The 18,268-nt window shown below is 40.8% G+C and overlaps 1 protein-coding gene across 10 annotated transcripts in view; it reads right to left on the bottom strand.

Annotated features, from left to right (window-relative positions):
* Positions 1–1,157: 1,157 nt before the first annotated feature.
* Positions 1,158–18,268, bottom strand: part of SATB1 (SATB homeobox 1) — a 93,954-nt gene continuing 76,843 nt past the window's right edge. For 6 of the 10 annotated variants that reach the window (XM_075419045.1, XM_075419041.1, XM_075419043.1 and 3 more), the window contains 3 exons: positions 6,031–6,234; positions 5,439–5,534; positions 1,158–2,871 (listed from right to left, as the gene is read on the bottom strand). In XM_075419045.1, the coding sequence (XP_075275160.1) occupies positions 2,392–2,871; positions 5,439–5,534; positions 6,031–6,234 (780 nt within the window). In that variant the 3' untranslated portion in view covers positions 1,158–2,391. The remainder of the gene's footprint in view (positions 2,872–5,438; positions 5,535–6,030; positions 6,235–18,268) is intronic. The other 4 variants (XM_075419046.1, XM_075419048.1, XM_075419049.1 and 1 more) reach the window with 4 other exon arrangements.

Genomic DNA, 18,268 nt, shown 5'->3' with positions numbered 1-18,268 from the left:
TGACTTCCCTGGACTAGGCTTAGGTTTTGCCCTTTTGCAACGAGCATAGCTTGGGGCTATCAATAGCTCTATAGCTACTAGAAGTCCCTCAGCCGAGGGCACAGTCTGACTGCCCTTCCCTTGGACTGCAATCGCCAAATTACACATCTGTGTCCCTCAAGGCTCATTTCCCTCCCACAGTTGTACTCAGGCTCTTTTCTTTTAACTGGACTGGATCCCAAGCCCAAATCACGGTGCAGCCCCAGCAGAGACCTGGCAGCAGCCAAGCGGTGCCACAGTGGGGAGCTGCTCAATGAACCCCAAGGGCGCTGCGACAGAGGACCTGGGCAACCTGCAGCAGTTTTAAACGTGTGGAATGAAAGCCTGCTTTGTTGCCTCCTATGTATCCTCCTAAAGAACTTAATGGAGCTAAAAGGAGAAATGCACTGGAACCTAAGAGTCATTTGTGCCTTTGAAACTCATCCTGAGTTTCGCAAACTTTTAGTCGTTTTAGAAGAGCCATGCTGAATTCAAATCCCGAATCGCACCGGGTGTAAGTTGTTTCTCTCCTAGGAAAAGTGAACAACGGTGTGTACTTCACAGCTTTCAGCTGCAGATTTCTCTCCAGCCTAGACATCAGGCTTCCATAAATTCAGAGCTCACCAATTACTGTGGCTTGATCAAGAACCTTATTAGTGATCATTAAAAATAATCTTGCTTAGAAGGGGACTGCTACGTGCAAATCCCATCTTTTCTATTTACTTTGTGTCTATTAATGTTTTTTTTAATGTTTATACATTAGTGCAAGGAATAGTGTTAGCATAATTCTAGTGTAAAATAAAACCAGCTGTATCCATTATAAGTGCATTACTGCCAGGAACTGTAAATATGTTTATGCCTGATAGCCTTTTGACTCAATAATATCCTGCTATCTCTGTTGGGCAGGCAAGTTTTTAAACCAAGAAAAGACAGGTTATGATTTTCATAACCAAACTGTGTTTCCTTCTGAAGTATGTTATCTAAATTCAAATTTCAAGAAGGTTGTTAAAAAAATCTGCCTGTGATTTTAAAGGAGAACAATTGAAATGTCATCTTCAAAGTGGTGGCAAGAAGGTACAATGTGCACTAAGAACAAGTTCTTCCTCCCAGATATACACATACGCAGACAAATCCTGCCATATCATACCATACAAACAATTTTAATTGTGTAGTTACAGTCAATAACCACTCCTAGTCAGAACATTTCTGCATAAAGAAAATTGTGATACACTTATAAAAACAGCCAGCTGTAACAAAATAACTGGTGTTTTCATAGCAATAAACTCATAAAAAAGAAATACACCTTTATACAGAAAATTTATACAGCTGTAGCTTTAAAATTGATTGTAAACCAAAGGAAGACACATTGCAAACATCAATTATTTTCACATTAATTGCATAAGTTTCTAAGGTGATCTATTAGTTTTATTTACCTAAGCTTATTTGCATGATAGTAAAAATTGCATACAACAATAAGAGTGAAGCTTATAGTATGAATTGCTTGGATAACATAGAGCACTTTTTATAGGCAACTGTGTAAAGCACATTTTCTCTATTTAAAACTTTTAAGACACTTTGTTTTACTGCCCATCAAAATACATTTATAAATAGGAAAAAAAAATCAGTATGATAACAAGAGAAGCAATATTACATTTAACGGAAACTTCCAAAAAAATTAATTACAACATGATGCTGCAGGATCTACAAATAAATAATGAGGACTAAATTGTGTTTCACATTTTCTTTTTCATTTTCTTTAAAACCATGTAACAATGAGAATGGAAAAAAAAATACAGTGACCTTTATTTCCAAAAGAAAACAAATCTGAATTACGGCAGTGCCATATAATACAAGGCATTTGTTGGCATATGTTATCTTTAAACTGCATTCCACAGTCTATAGTTCTTTTGTAACATACAATAGAACAAGAGTAACAAACTCTTTTTATTTTATTTTTTTAAATAAACGTGAGTTTCCAAAGATCAAGTGTGGAGTGCTACAGTAATAATTAAAAAACAAGAACAAAACAGAAACGAAAAACAGTAAATCACAAAAGTTGTAATGCTTGTCTGAAGGCTCCAGAATCAAAATCACCGGTATCATGCTTATTGGGTACACTCACAGTGTACCCAGTGAACACAAATTAATATCAAACAATCCTCAACGCTTCATCTGTTGCTGTGAAGCAGTTTGTAAAACAGAGTAAAACATCTAGTGCAGTCGGCATTATCCTTTTTTCAACTTTTGTGCAAGTTTTGGAAGATTCATTGGCCAAACAATGAATAATAAAGGTTTTTGACAGAACGCAAGATGGAATTTTCATTTCATTAGTAAATACCAGTGGCACTGTTGAAAGAAAATAATACTTTTAGATCAGTCTTTCAATTCAGCATTAATCTCTGTGTTCCCTTCTACTGACAACTCTTCTTCTAGTTTAACTGAAAAAAGCGTGTTTGCATTTTTGTCTTGGATGCTGTCTTCTAAATCCTTGAGCAACTCTTCCTCCTTGTACTCTGCAACATCCACCTCCAAACCAGAATTGTCCTTCAGCTTCCCATGGTGCTTGAGATAATATCGCTGGTTCTGAAAGAACTTGATAATGGTGTACTTGGGCAGGTCAAGCTGAGCAGAGAGAGTCTGGATTGCTTCTTCATCTGGATACAGGCCTACGTCTTGTATGAAGCTCTGTAGGATCCCTAGGGCTTCAACAGAAATCTTTGTTCGCGGTCGGGGTTTCTGACGATTCTCATCCTCAGATTCAGCTGGTGATGCTACTGTCGGTTGCCTTGGGGGTAGTCTGGGACCTGGTTGCTGCTGCTGTTGCTGCTGCTGCTGCTGTTGTTGCTGCTGCTGCTGCAAGACAAAGCACAGCGGTTTTTTTGTATGTGTATTCTTGCTCATATTTTGTGCTACCAAGAAAATCCAGGGGGAAAATTGTAAAGCTATAAACAAAGGTTTAGGAAGTTTAAACAATAAAAAGGAAAAAAAAAACCAAACCAAAAGGGCCATTACTGGTAAACCAGAATCAAAATATGAGTTAGTAGCTCTCTGCATACCTCCTGTGTTTCCGTATGCATGTGAGCAGAGAAGATGGATAAGGGGACAGTGGGATACGGACAGAGAGGTGGAAGGAAAACACTGGCTTTGTCTGACTGAAAGCACTGACGACGTGACATCGGTGTGGTTTAGCTGACAAATTTTAATGAACATGCTCCACGAGTCAAGTGCAGACAAGACAAAACGCTAAGTGGGTGACATAGGATAGGATTAACTTGACCAGCTTAGCCAGAACTGTAGCAAGGGCAAAGTGAGGAAAGTGCCAGATGAGGGCAAACACGCAGGAGCTCTGCCAGCGGCAGCAGATGCTGCCGCCGCCAAAAAACAAGGGCTGCAAATCTCTAGCAACAGCTACAACTAAGGGACTGGGGGGATCAGGGAGAAGGAGAGCATTTTAGCTATGTGCGGAAATATCCCACCGCTGACCTGACCTTTGCGTGCACTGAAGCCTCGTCACACTTGTGAGCGTTACGACAGAACGTGTTAGCTGGAAGTGCCTAACGTCACGCTGTCAAACCCAGCCTCGGCAAGCACAAAGAGACCTGGCGGTAGGAAATCTGTATTTTCCCTTCTGGCTCTGACCTCTCCTGCCCGTGGTCTCGGAGAGGGTCTGTCTTGCTTGTGTTCAAGTATCCCAACGTATAAACAGGGAACGAACCCATTTACCCGCTTCTGTGTTTGTGCTGGGGATTATTTAGTTAATATTTATAAAGCAGTAAGATGCAAAGCTCCAAGTAAGTTGCACTATTGTTATTAGAAGGGAACATGCTGCATTCCAAAAACTCAGGCAACAAAAATGAGCCAGTGTGCACATCAGAAGAATAAGATAAAGCAAATCATGTTGTAAATAATTAACAAGAGCTTAAAATGAAGTTTTGCAAGCATGGATTCAGAAACATTATTAAAAGGTGAGGCACTGAGCCCTAGGGACAGAAATGTTTTTCTCATCCACCACCGGAGTACAGTACATTGTAAGATCATGTTTAAAATCAAAAGTAAATTTATCAGCTACTGTTTTTGTTGACAACTCTTTGGCTTCACAGCACAGGAAGCACTGGTTAGTAAGATATTTTGGATCAGCAAATTTCTTGTCATATGGTACAAACCACCAGTTATTATTAAAAAACAACAGCAGCAAAACAAGAAGTTGCTATCACTGCATTTCTTTTCCCTTTGCGAGTCTCCCCTCGACAATTTTTTGTGTGGCAGTAGTGGTTCCCAAGCTTCCAGTCACAGCTCGCTTGCAGACCCTAAGAAGCACAAAATACCATACAAATAGGACAAATATTGGAGGAATTCTAATTCTGTCCATTTCGCAGTGCCACTCGGGGCTGGGGAGACTTGGCCTAGGTCTCCACCACCGGTTTAGAAGTCACTGCTTTAAGTGATCTTCTTATTGTAAGATCTGACACAAACGCTAGTGGAATTAGGGCTCCTGCCTCATCCCTGTTCACAGACTTTCGTGTTTTGTGGTCTGTGAGCAGTGCCCTTCAAGGCTTCAGTCCTGAAGAGATTCAAGACTACTCCCAGCACATTAAATTCTTACAAGACTGGAGGATTTGTATACGCAGTTTGAAAACTTGTGTCTTAGCTACGTATTTACACATCTACAACAATTACCGTGTAGAAGAGCAGAGACAAAACACAGGCCCCGTCTCCCAATCCTTACTCTTACAAGTCATATTAAGAGATTACAATGCAACTGCTTATGTGAATAATACTTGCAAGATCAAACACACAACTTTTATTTTCAAGGCAAGAAAATCTAAGTAAGTGGCATAGTGGTTGAATGTTTATACTGTGCATAAGCTTCTCCTTTTATCCCCTTAAGAAGAGATTTTATTAAAAACAATGTACAGTTTCAAACAAGTGCTGTTTTATTACTTAATATAGATCTTTCCCCCTCTTTTTGCTAAATCAAACAGCAAGTTTCCAGGCTTGCACAATTATTTTAGTACTTGATATCCTAAGGGATTGTCTTACTCAGTTTGCTTTATCTTTAATATACACTCATGTTGTTTCTGGCTGCGAGATAACTCTATCCTTCCTAGCTTTGTAAATATTTTTCTGTATAGGTAATACAAACGATACACTGGGTCTCGGCTGAGGTTGGGAAAGCATGGGGTAATGTCTGCCCTTTAAGAGGGAGCAGATAAAAGGCGACCTCAGGTCTTTCACGAGAAGGGATTAAAGAGTCCCCAGCTCAGAGAGACAGCGGTGTGCGCTGCCGACCCGGGCTACAACATTAAGCAAACCAGCCAGCCACGCTCCCGTGCGATGGGTGGCTGTTTCCAAGCCCCGTGGCGTGGGTCCTGCATCCCCTCCTCTTCTCTCCCTGACATGGTGCCCTTGTGCCAGCTCACCTGCGGAGCAGCACCCAGCCAAGGTCCAGCGGTCAGCAGGCCTGGTAAGAAAGCGCCTCTATGCTCTGCTTTCCCAAGGGTGGTGGGAGAGGGGCTCTGAAGGAGAAACAAACACACATTGACTCACCCCAGCCTCAACTGGGGTTAAAGCGGGGTGAGAAATCCCCTTCCCTTCACTGATACCCGGGCTGAGACGCCGTTGCCCAGGGTTCGAGCTTGGCTCTCGCACCGCAGCACAGCGAGGTCTCCCCACTTTGCTGGTAAAGGCATTTGACAACGGGTGCCAGACACCTCTGCCTCTCCATCCTGACGCCTGCCGAGCCGGGCACAGCCGGCACAGGGGCTTGCCCTGCCCGGCACGCCGCTGCCTCCGCGTCCACGCATGTTCGCAAGAAACCACCGAACCGAAACAAAAACCGTGGGTGGTCCCACGCTCTCCTCTGAACTCCGGTGGCGGGTGGCAGCGCACTCTTATCTCACACCGGGAGACCTGCGTTTAGCCTGGCCGGGAGGAAAGAAACACTAATTTCCTTTGCTCCGTTTAAAGCCTTATTTACTTAGCGCTCTGCGGGATTGGCCAAGGTAAACTAACCTGAATCTGTTCTGCTGGCACATGGATAATGTGGGAAGGCCTGTCACCATGGTGATGAACTGCATTGCTTTCTTGTTCATAAATGGCATCGCGTTCAGGCTGAGGAAGACTGAGGAACCTTCGGATCATGGAGAGATTCTCCCAGAGGGTCCTGTTCTCTGGTGAGGGATCTTCTTTCCAACGTAACAGCTCACAAAGCCACCCCTTGAAGATAACACCAGCAAAACATTAGTTTTTTTTCCTCACTTCATGAGGGGCAAAAACGAGGGTGAAACGTGTACTTTAGTGGCACCGCATTCTCTCATGCTCTCCCCCGGTAGGAAAGGGCTTTCACTGCACAGGCTGGGCTCAAAGCAAACACCGACGCACCGAGAGGCTGCCGTGCTACTTCACAGACCCTCGCCAGCCACGAGTGTTTTCGAAAGCACCATCCCCTTGGTCCCACACCACAGCACTGTGTGTTTGCTGAGAAACAAACCGGTTGGTGAAGGCAGAATCCCTCACCCGCTCCCCTCCGCAGGACAGGGGTTTCGCTGACACCAGTACATTCTTGCTGCCGCCTATTTTCTTTTATGCAAGGCTACACCCATCCGAGAGCATCGACACCGTGTTTCAGGAGCCAGCAGACTGCCTGCTGAGCAATTTTTAAAATCCTGGTACTACTACTCTAAACAAGAAAGTACTTCAAAGATCTGCCTTGGTTGCAGGGCTGCCTAATATACATCGTAGTGGTAGAGGAGCTCCCCAAAGTCCTTTCAAAAGACGGGAATCCTTCGACCAGATGCAGTGAAGCAGTATCTTCTTCCTATCTGCTACAAGCAGAGGTGCCTTGGCAGGTGAACTTACTTCAAGTGACAGAGGATTATTTGTCTCAGGATTTTTCTCACAGACCCAGAAAAAAAACAGTCTCTCAGTTGTATGTACACTGTTAGGGCTTGGCAGGGGGTGGGAGCAAGATATGCTCGAGCTTCTGATACATGCTTTATACCATTTCCATATCACAGGATGGCAAGTTGCCTAAGAGTTTACCTACTCTGATTCAGACAGATCCCAGTGGTTTTGGGATACACACATACCATGAAGTCAGCTACAGAATCCCCTGCAAGAACTGCAGTGTACGCTGATTTGCTTCTAAAGAGACACACAAGTTCATCTTGAAAATTTAACTGTTGTTTTCTTAGGTCTTCTTAAAATTTAACTGAGGATTTTTTTCTTCATTGTGCACTGGTAGTTTTAGCAGAAGCGTGCAAATGCTCTGCTAGCACAGCATGCATCAGCAGCAATTTTTCGGTATATTAAAATTTAGAAACAAAATATTACATGTATAAAACCTGCATACTTCCTTTCTTTTAGCTTCAAGGATCTGTTTTCAAAACTAGGTCCATGCAATTTTATTTCTTAATGCTGTAGGAAAGATAATGTGACATTTTATTGAATCAACAAACAATATAAATGTACAGAAGCTTTTAGATCCTTTTTATATGTACTGGTAGTTGAAAAATGGTTTATCTAGACTAGTTTACTACTAGATACAGTGGATACACAGATACAATGTAGATATGTATTTTCTTGATGACACTCATATCTTTAGCTAACAGTTAATAAACGCAGTATAAAAACATTGCCGTGATAGGAAGAGGTGAAAGTAAACAAATAATTTTAATGCATTCAGATTGTATAAGAAAATATTTAGTGAGGTGTGTATAAAAAGTAAAAATAAGAAAATGTCCCTGAGAAACAGAAATAACCGAAATGACACATGTTAGAGAGATGGTGGTAGTGGAGCCGAGAAAGCAAAAATTTAAACATGGCCAAAAATCTGCTGAGTGCTCACTAGGTGTGCTAGGGAGGGAGGGGGCAGACGGAGGAGAGCGGTGGCAGCAGAAGAGCTCCCCTGCACCCCGGGGAGCGCACCCCGGTCCTTGACCCCACGCTAAGGGAGGATGCCGGGTGTTGCCCCAGGGCTTAGCAAGCTGGGCCAAACGCCTTCATACAGAGAACGTAAGGTACAGCCTGCCCCAGCTGGAATCGTGTGGCATCTTTCTAACACAGCAGCAAGGATCTGTGAATTCTCCCTCCTCACTGTAAGGTGCCCTGGGACGCATTAGCAGGTTAATGTACGAACTCTCCCTGCCCCTAACAAAATCAACACGTTGCTTGTGGTGCTCTGCCTGCCTCGCTTCCATGGGGATACGTGCTGGATTATGCTCAACAGCAGTATTAGTTTTCTACAGCAAGTTAAAAGAGGTGCAGTCAGAAAACATAGGCAGCTTGTTGGGGATGGAGGGGAGAAAATGAAGCGAAGCAAATCTAGATTTTAAAAATTTTTTAAATCAAAATGCAATTTTTAATTAAAAAAAAAACACAACAAAAAAAAAAACCCAAAAAACAAACAAACAAACAAACCCCAAACAAAAAAACAGCCTACCCTGCCCCAAAGCATAAAAATTTTCCTTTGGTTGTCTGGAGTCTGCACTGCTTCACTTTGAAACTGTTGGTCCTCTTTCTAACGGTGGCAAAACAGAGAGCAGAGCTGACTATCATGGCAGTCGGTAAAAGTAAAGAAAAGACAACCTGTCCCCTCCCAAGACAGCTCTCTAAGGTGTACAGACAGACTGGAAAAGAAATTAAACCACGCATTCAGAAGCTGCACATCTTTTGCCTGGTGACCATGTGAATCACAGATTATTTTGGAAAAAAGACAGTAGAAACTCTTTTTAAATGTCCAGTAGTACAAATAATTCCTAAGCAATCACATTTTATGCTGATTAAATACCTTTCACAACAACAGTTTTTGTTAACTAAGAAATTCCTTTTCCCCTTACTGTCTTTTCTGTTTCTATATTTACTAGATCAGACATTATTTTTATTAATTCCTGATTAACATATTTCCAGTATTTATCTATCAAGTTTTGCACTGAAATAATACTTCTAATTCCATATCTAAAAATGATTTGACGAACTGCAACCTGAAGCATGTCTCTGCTAGCCTTTCAGGGAAGCTGTGATTTCCAGATACTGAAATCAGATGCTTCTGACACGGTACACAGAATACACTGCTATTCTACCAAAATGTCTCTTTTCCACTGGGCTTGTCACATTTTTAAAGAAGTAGATGTACTCTGATGAAAAATATGATGAGCAACATGGAAACAATCAACTCAATTCTTCTAAAATTACAAAGACAGAAATAATTTTTTGGTCTTCATGGTTTATTTTTGAAAATATTTATGAAAGTTGATCTCACAAATATTTTCTGAAGAGATAGTGAATGGGCAGTAACAGAGGCTGTAAGGGTTTACTTTGTTAGGAGACTAAAAACTTTATACCAGTATGCTTTCTTTTGGTTCAGAACAAGAAAACAACCATAAGTATTTTGCTTAGTTTCAGGTTCATGATTCTGTATACGACACAAAGCTCATTCACGGAAGTCAGCTAAATAAGAATGTATGAAATGTTTTTACAAATTTTAGGAAAAATAATCATACAGACTGATCTAATGGTGAATTTTAAGTTCTGTAAAATTTGTAAGTTTTGTTTCCACTTGATCTAAAGAAGTATGAAGTACTGCAGTTAATGCAGTTGAATTTACAAGTGAACCTAACAAGGCTGATTTTTCTCCTCTTACACTCAAATTTAAGTCTAGATCAATTTCTGTCTAGTTCAAACAATTTATTCCGCAGGAGGGCTTGGACCACTGTTTTTTCATCTCTTTATAGTCTTACAAGAAGTGGAAAAAAACATAGAAGGGTTTGGGTTGGAAGGGACCTTTAGAGGTCATTTAGCCCAAGCCCCCTGCAGTAAGCAGGGACACCTTCAACTAGACCAGGTTGCTCGGAGCCCCGTACAACCTGGCCTTGAATGTTTCCAGGGATGGGGCATCTACCACCTCTCTGCACAACCTGTTCCATTGTTTCACCATCCTCGCTGTAAAAAATTTCTTCCTTATATCCAGCCTAAATCTAGCCTCTTCTAGTTCAGAAAGGACCACAAAATAATAAGGAAATATTTACGACTCAGATCAGATCACAACTGATTTATACAGCATATATAGCAGATTGTGAAAAAGACAGCCTTAAAATAATAGAGACGATACATCTATGCAGCAAGGCAAACCCCCCAAAACTCTGCAACGACATTGGGAACAACCTTGATTTTAAAACAGAGTCAATTTGCCAGGCAAAATTACACTGAATATAAAGAGAGCACAAAGCAAAATATAAACATTAGCCACATGTAAATATGTTTGGAGAACTTTCAGGATGTTACTACTTTTCAAACTGACAAAGTTTAATTTGACACCTTCTGTTCTAAAACCTTTGTTTCTATTCAGAATCACGCCTTTAGCTGCTATCAATCACTATGCTCTCCCTATTACTTAAAATACTGGCATGGGCCCTGGATAAGCTGAAAATGCCATGCAGATGAATTCTGAGATAATATGTTCAAACCTGTTATATACAACACAAATCCTGTAAAGTTATGTATTGTAAACCTACATTTATTGGGAACTAAAAGTCTTAAATCCATCTGCTACAAAGAAAATACTGTTATGCACTTTCAAGTAACCAAGTACCATCTGCAAAGGTCTTGCTACAGTAAGCAAGAAAATGGTGAAAAAAAAAAAAGATGCTAAACCTAAGATATTTAAAATAAATAAGAGTCTTCTGTCTGGTTTTCTGATAGGGATTTAGTAAAGAAACATAAGACATTAGAGGAAAAAAACCTGTGAAAGCCGAACTGCCAAACTATTGCAGGAAAAGCGCAAAGAGGATAACTGCCAAACATTAGACTCTGCAAGACCCATGAGCATGCCTATTTTAAAGAAAGCATCTATGCATTTTATCTACTTATCTAAATGCTATTTTATTCTCTCTGGCCTGGGCTATATTTAAATACTATCTTCTGCTCTTTCACATAGATTTTCTAACAAACTATTCTTGCATTCTGGTATCTTTCTTACTAAAAGAAAAAAAAAAAAGATAATTGAAATCTGCACTTAAGGTGTAAATACCAATCCTAACTAGATCAAAGAGAGTAGCATTACAATCATTAAAGACGTTTTCTGGGCAAGGCTTTCCAAATCAGCAACAAACACATCTAGTCTGGGAAGCAAGGGCTTCAAGGTGGAACAACTGAACTCTCTTGTTCGGTGAATTTGTCATAGTGATGATAATTTGCCAGATGAATATTTCTTACCGACTAACTCACAAGGACTCCAATATTTTTCAAAACAGCTGTAAATTGAATCTAAAAAGGCAAAACGTTTCCGAGTATCAATGCTAAGATATGAATGTTTTTTTGTTAGTATAGTATATCGAAGATTATTTTGTATCATTCTCTGGCACATATAGAATAATAAAAATACATAATGTTAAAAGAAATCAGTCTATATAGGGAGGTATTTGATACAAACATTTTAGCAGAAAGTGTGAATTGCATTTCAGCATCTACTGTGAACAAAGACTAAGTACATAATCCATTAAACAGTACTTCTAACTCAAAAAAATTGAGTATTGTAGACTAAACTAAAGTAGGCATTTTGAATGAGCACATTTTCAGCAACTAACTATAAAGCTAGCAATTTATCATTCACCAAATAATTTTCTACTTTTAAAAGAATCTGTAAGTGTTACTTATGCTAATGAAGACTGTTTTTAATCTGCCCACAAACATGCTAATAGAGGGCAATTTTTTTTTATTTACAATGCTGAAGGCACTCCAGTTTATAGAACACAGATACAAAATTACACTTGGTAAAATGGGCTCTTAATTATCTGAGTAACCCAAATCCTTCGCCTTTAACACAAAAGCTTATAGACAAAACAAAGGAAAAGAACTCACGAACTAAACTTTAAATATTGACTTTTTCCCCTTCAAAAGCCATCCAACTTGCTTTACAAATCTCATTTTTGTTCCAAATGGCTGCGTTCATCACAGATATTTCCATTCTTTTCAAAACACAATCCACGTACAGAAGAGAAGAAAAAAGGCCGCCATCACCACCACAGTACATGCATATAGTCTTAGTCTTTAGTATTAAACTTGTAAGCTGCTCATTGCACAGAAAGGTTGCTTTTGAAAAAGTCATAACACTTTGAACGAGATACATAATGGTAGCAAAGGAGTACTGAAAGCATTTTAAATTATTTACTAGGTTAAAAGGGTGAAATGGTACTTTAAATACATCAAATTTCATCATCTGGGCCATTTTTTGGTGGCAAAGTGGTATTGATCTTTCCAAATGCTTAAAATTAACTATTTCCAGAAGGTCATTATTTGATTAAAGGCATTAAAGTTGAGGGCAAGAAATGATGCACTTTGTCTTCTTTCCCATTCAAATAATCATGTAATTTAATCAGAACTATCCCTTCATGTCCTGTAATAAAAATGTTTGTCTTAAGATATTGTTCTTTACCTAACATATTAACCTTTAAATGTTATGAAGTTCTTAAGAATAATCTCTGCTTAGAGAAGATTCTTCCATAATGCAATGAAAGGATCTCCAGCATTTAAACTGATAAAGCCAAATTTCCCCTACACATTGATTGGAAAACGCATTAAACCCTTCAACTGAGATTTCTCACAGCATTCAACAGGACTGAAAATTCAGGGAGTTCTGAATCAGTAAGTTCATGCATATGGCACTGAGAAGCAAAATAAACAAATGTCACTTCAGCACAAACAAATACGACAAATAAGTAACAATGGACGCTGCTTTAATTTATCTGGGAAACGCAGTTTGCATTACATTTATATCATCTGTAAAAATACAGCAGAGAACACCCACTGCAGGGTAAGAACTGAGCATTTAATACAAAATTCATTTTAAGGCTGAGATTCTTAAAACTGACTTTTTTCTGGGTGAAATACCTATGAGTACAGGCACGGGAGCAAGCCTAAATGATGAGAGCAGTCCTTTTTAGCCTTAAATGTTCTTTTGGAATTTCATGACTACAGGAAAAATTATTCTGACTGCAGGTTTATCTTTTCTAAAATACATAAATTGTCCTGGTTATCTCCTATGCAAAGCTGAACGAACCTAAATGCTTCACAGAAGAACTGAAGTCTATTAAAAGAAGGGCCGCTGGACATTTTTTATTAAATTTCAGGAAAACTAGTAATTACCTGGCTTAGTAGTTTTTGATACTGAACACCACATTTGTTAGTGAAAATCTTTTCAATGTAGCTTATATTTTCAAGTAATTTTAAGAACTGGCTTCTGCAAGGCACATACTTTTGAGTAATTTTCAAGACTGCTGTGAATGTTCAATATTTTGGGATTTCCCAGTTCTTCTCACAAAACTGTGCATCTTTAATTCAGAAGCAAAAGCTGGTTTTCAGCCTATTCCAGAAGATGAGTAGAGATACCAGAACACGAATGCCTCTTCTCGAGACGTGGCCTAAAGTGCTAATAGATGTTCCCAGAAAGACAGTTGCCTTAGTATTTTATTTACACTAATCAGCCTTAAGTTTCAGGCTTTACCTTTGAGCGTTCCCCTAAATCAGAGAAAGTTTGAAACCTGAAGCTGTCCTTCATCTCCAGGTATTTCTGGTTTATCTATTTCACTGGCTTTCATTACTAGAACATTGAAAGGGGAAGCCAGATGTGAATTTTAAGTAAATCTGTATCTGCCATCATAATAGATGAGATTTAGCGAAACAAACAAACAGAAAACCCCACAACCTCATAGGGCTTTTCAGAAGAAAGGTAAGCTTCACTAGCAGGAAATCTTCCTTTGAAGAATAGTGAAATGGATTATGCCTTTTCCTTAAATTTCTTATCCAAACTATTATTCAGCTGCACCATCTGCCTGGATGTTACGTCCACCTCTTCTCCGGATTGTGAAGGAAAAAGACCCCAAAACAATGACCAAACAGCTAACAGTGGTACTGGTGGTATTTCATTGCAATTTTTTGGTGGTATTGTAGGGGGAAAGGATTCCTAACATCTCCTCTTCCCTCTGCTTTTTCCCCTCTCTAGCTGCAGCACTTAAAAATTAAATACTTATTTCTATTCTTGTAAACATCCAAACAAATAAATAGGAAAAGGAAACTTGCTGAAGCAACCTCTCAAATCCAATGACAAGCAGCAAACAAGCACAAAACCGCAATGACCTGGAGAGCTGTGGCCCTGCTCCTGCAGTCTCGTCTGTCGTGTCGGCCCTCTCCCTCTGCCCGGAGCCACGGGGAGCGGCTGGGAGCCAGCACTACCCAACACTTGACAGGTTCAGGTCTGAAGGCGGATCCAAACTGGTAGGTGTGTTGCCTGGGTGTGAGCACTTGAGATGTACCACCAGCTCACAGAAAGAAAAAACCTAACCTGTAACTCCAAAACTGACTGGGAACACAAGCATCATTACTTTCTAGCTGAGTACAGAGGGAGCTGAATAATCTAAACGAAGGGTTTCTCTCCAGCTTGGTTCCTCTGTTCTCAGCCTCCTCCACCTTTCCTCTCCCTTGCTCAAACGTACCTTTTTTACAGTATTGCCTTCGATTGCCTAGCAATGATAGATAGGCACAAGCCCTAAACAAAAACATAATATGCATGCCTTTGAAAATCCTACACAAAATGCAACAGCATTCACATGTAAAAAGAAGGGAAAAAGTAATAGATGTAAAAAAAAAGTGGCTGAAGCTTTATCCTGTCTTCCTCTACTCCAGATCATTCCTCTTCCACACACACGATTCAATTGGCAATGTAACCACAAGATGTGCATGATGAAAATGGACTTAAAAAAAAAAAACCTAAACAAGAAAAAACAACTGCTAATTATGAAATAAGTCAGCCTTTGGTACATTACTTTTTATAATACAGGCATATAAAATGGGTCAGTGGGTTTCACAGAGGGTGACTAGTAATATATGGCCCTTTATCTTTTATTTAAGTAGAGAGAAGTACTGATTTCACTGCGATACCAAGGCTTCCCTTAAAAGTAAATACAACCCCGAATCCAACCATGACCCTTAATATCCCGTATTTGTTTATTCTTAAACACGCAATCAATTTTTGTATGGCAGCTGTAACTGCAGTTTAGTTAGAGAAAAGTCTTTAACTGAAAGAGCCTGGCAATTTTAAATATCTTTTTTACTACCGTCATTTTACAAGTGAAGAGCAAATGTTTATTATGATGTTGCTTACAGAGATCTAACATTTGCTTTGGGGCAAAGACCTCTAGTAAAGAGCCCATAGGGCCAAAGTGTCACTTCCGTAATTACTTCTATGTGTGTATATCACGTTGTTAGATTTATTTTTTTAGAAAAGATTATAATTTCCCAGAGGGAGTAATTTAAATCCATAGCTTCTTGTAATCTGCTTTTTCTTCCCAGAATTCATTTTGGATCAGAGGAAGTTCTGCCACACACCGAGGAATCACAGGCTCACAGATACACGGACTTCACTGTAAATTCAGTTCAGCTGACTAGATGTTCCAACAAGCGACATTATTCCAAAACATACACAGCTCCAATCCATTCTCAGACATCCCCTCACATTTTTACGGCCTAAATAAATGTTTTCATTGAGATTTGAACTGGACATTTAAATATTCTGAGGAAATTTCTTTTGACTTTTCTCTTGCGGTTCAGCTGGCTTCTGTGGCTCTCTGTTTCATAGTGAAAAACACTTCATGCTCAGATAATGCCAAGGGTGTTGCCAAGTTCTTCCTGCCCTGATCCCTCCGGCTCGAAAGGCATCAAGCCCGTTAGTTAGGCTCTCTCCTTGTACTAAATATGAGTAGTAAATGGTTTCTTAAAGGTAAACCAAACTGGCTGCCTGAAAGCAAAAATAAAAAGAATCTCATTTAAACCCTTCATAGCTTTTTTTAAAAAAATAACAGGTTTTATATAAACAGTGGAAAGTTCCTATATCTGTATAGCTTTCTCTTGCTTGTTACATACACTAGCGGTGCTAAGCACCTGGCTCAGCAAAGTACCCAGTCACCTCAGCAAACCCACAGATGTAACTGCTACGTGTGCAAATCTTGCTCAGTTGCGGTCCAAAACTTCAGGGAATTCTGCTAAGAACCACTCAGTCCAAACATCTTCGCTTTACAAAGATCCTGAAAACTATTTTGATATGCTTCTGAAATGCCATCCTGAAGTAAGGGAACATGACACTGCACGGGAATGAAAATGCTATGAACACTGAATAACAATGTGTTTTCAGATAAAACTTGGCAGATTTTGAATTAGATAAATATTTGCAAATTGGAATTTTTCCCCACTTAGCTGGTTGTGTCCTTGCCCTAGCCCTATTTGTTACTTGCCAACAGTTTGGGGCAATTCATGACCAAAAATCTGAAGTTTGACTTAGAGGTTAATTTTGAGGAAAATAAAAAAAATGGACACAATGAGAAATTATTAATAACAGTGAAATTAAAAAATATCCGGAACAAAATATTGTCTCCTTTCTCACCTTGCACCTAGAAATCCTGAAACCTTCTTTCAGGTGTTGTGTGTTTTGAATTATCCAGTTTAACATTATGGGAGAAAACACTTCTCTATTCTTTCTTACTCCAACAAGGCTGCACCTGGATCGTGATCGGTCACTCCTTTAACCATCCGCCTCTCGGACCGTTACTGTATATCTGTGTTTGCACAAGACGCCTTTCTTCTTTGCAGTAACATGTTTAGCGGCTCTGGGTTTTTCAGGAGGAATTTTGCCCTGTCATTTCCTGTTTAGTTATGGGTTGAGCTCGCTTTTGTTTTCTGTGCTGTTTACTTGGTACCCTGCTTCCCCCGTCGCTGGGAACCACGGGCTGCTCGCTGCCTCCTCACCCTCCCTCTCGGCTCTGGCACTACAGCTTTGTTTTCATCTCCGTACATCATTAACTCTCCTATGGCTTGCTCAGCCTCACTCCCCCCCGCCCCCCTTTTTTTTTAAATAGTGCTTTAGTTTCTTCGTGTTAAAACACCGATACACTGAATCTTCAAAAGCCTCCCAAATCAGCGATCTGCCCACAGCACGCACAAGAAACCTGAGAAATCAAGAACGCAGCTCCTTTCCCAGACAGCCCCATGCTGCCAGGCGGGGAAGGGAGCGATGTCTCACCCCCGAAGCCAGCCCCCAGCTCCCCACCACCCGGCGAAGCCCGAGGGCGCGGGGTGCCCATGCCGTGCCCCGCACGCAGGGGGATGCTGGTGTAACATGACGGTGTGCAGGGTGATGTTCCTAGGCACATCTCTGGCATGCAGGGCACAGCAGTAGGACAGGAGAATGGGGCAGATGGAGCCAGAGCAGACAGTGAGGGTGCACATGGGAGAGGAACTGGGTGGGAAAAAGTCAAAGAAGGGCTAAGAGGAGAGCTGTAACGAGAGGAATTAGCGAAGGCAGTGAGGGGAAAACAAAACAGAAGGTGAGGATACAGAAAGCGGGAAGAGAGATTAAGCAAATCCATCCTGCCAGAAACAGCACCTCTTGTCAGGCAGACAGCAGGTGCTGCCTGAGGAAGAGCTGATTCACGCATCTGGAGGGTAGGAACCAGAACACCTCTACCTAAGAAAGAAACACTAAAAATAAAAGACTCAAAGGAGGTGGGAGAGGGTGTCGTGCTTCCTTTCTTTTGGCAACCCGGTGCTTCCTGATTGCATGACATTTTTCGAATAGTTTTGTGAAGAAACGAGAGCTGGATTTCCGGAGCCTTGAAGAATCCTCACGGTTCCCTTCAGCGTTATCTCTTCCAATGCGAGCCTGTCCTGCCCTCCTCTTCGCCTTACTCCAGACTCATTTTTGAGATATCTGCAGCCACAGCACCTCCAGGGCTTCGGCTGCACCTCCAGCACGAGATTTCCTCTTTGCTCGGGGTCTGCACGGACCCCGGGCGAGTCAGTAATGCAGGTGGCACTGGCGTGGAGTGAGGGACACTGATGGCACAGCCACGCTGACCTACTGCAGCCCAGCTCCGGGGGACTAGTAAGCAGTCACTAACTGCTGGCCGAGTGCTACGAGCGTGGGTCTTCAACCGTCTCTGCAGCAGTCTGGGGGGCCATCTGTGAGGTCAAATTTTCTGCTACAAATCGCGCCTTTAGTGGCTTTCAAAAACTCTCCTGCTTACCTTCTTCTGACTGACTTTGAACACCGAGTCTTAGTTCCCTGTCTCCTGCACTTCCAGTATTGCCACTGCATCACAAATCACTAGCAATGGATAAAACAATCTCCTACTAAAGCTACTTTTTTTTAAACCTTCCCTGGAAGTCTTATTACAGATGAGATTGGATGAATTTCTATCAATCAGAT

Source organism: Opisthocomus hoazin, chromosome 4 (genome assembly GCF_030867145.1).
Source record: "Opisthocomus hoazin isolate bOpiHoa1 chromosome 4, bOpiHoa1.hap1, whole genome shotgun sequence".
Lineage (NCBI taxonomy): Eukaryota > Metazoa > Chordata > Aves > Opisthocomiformes > Opisthocomidae > Opisthocomus > Opisthocomus hoazin.
Note: the sequence above shows the minus strand (reverse complement) of the source record. Positions and strands in the feature narration are given on the sequence as shown.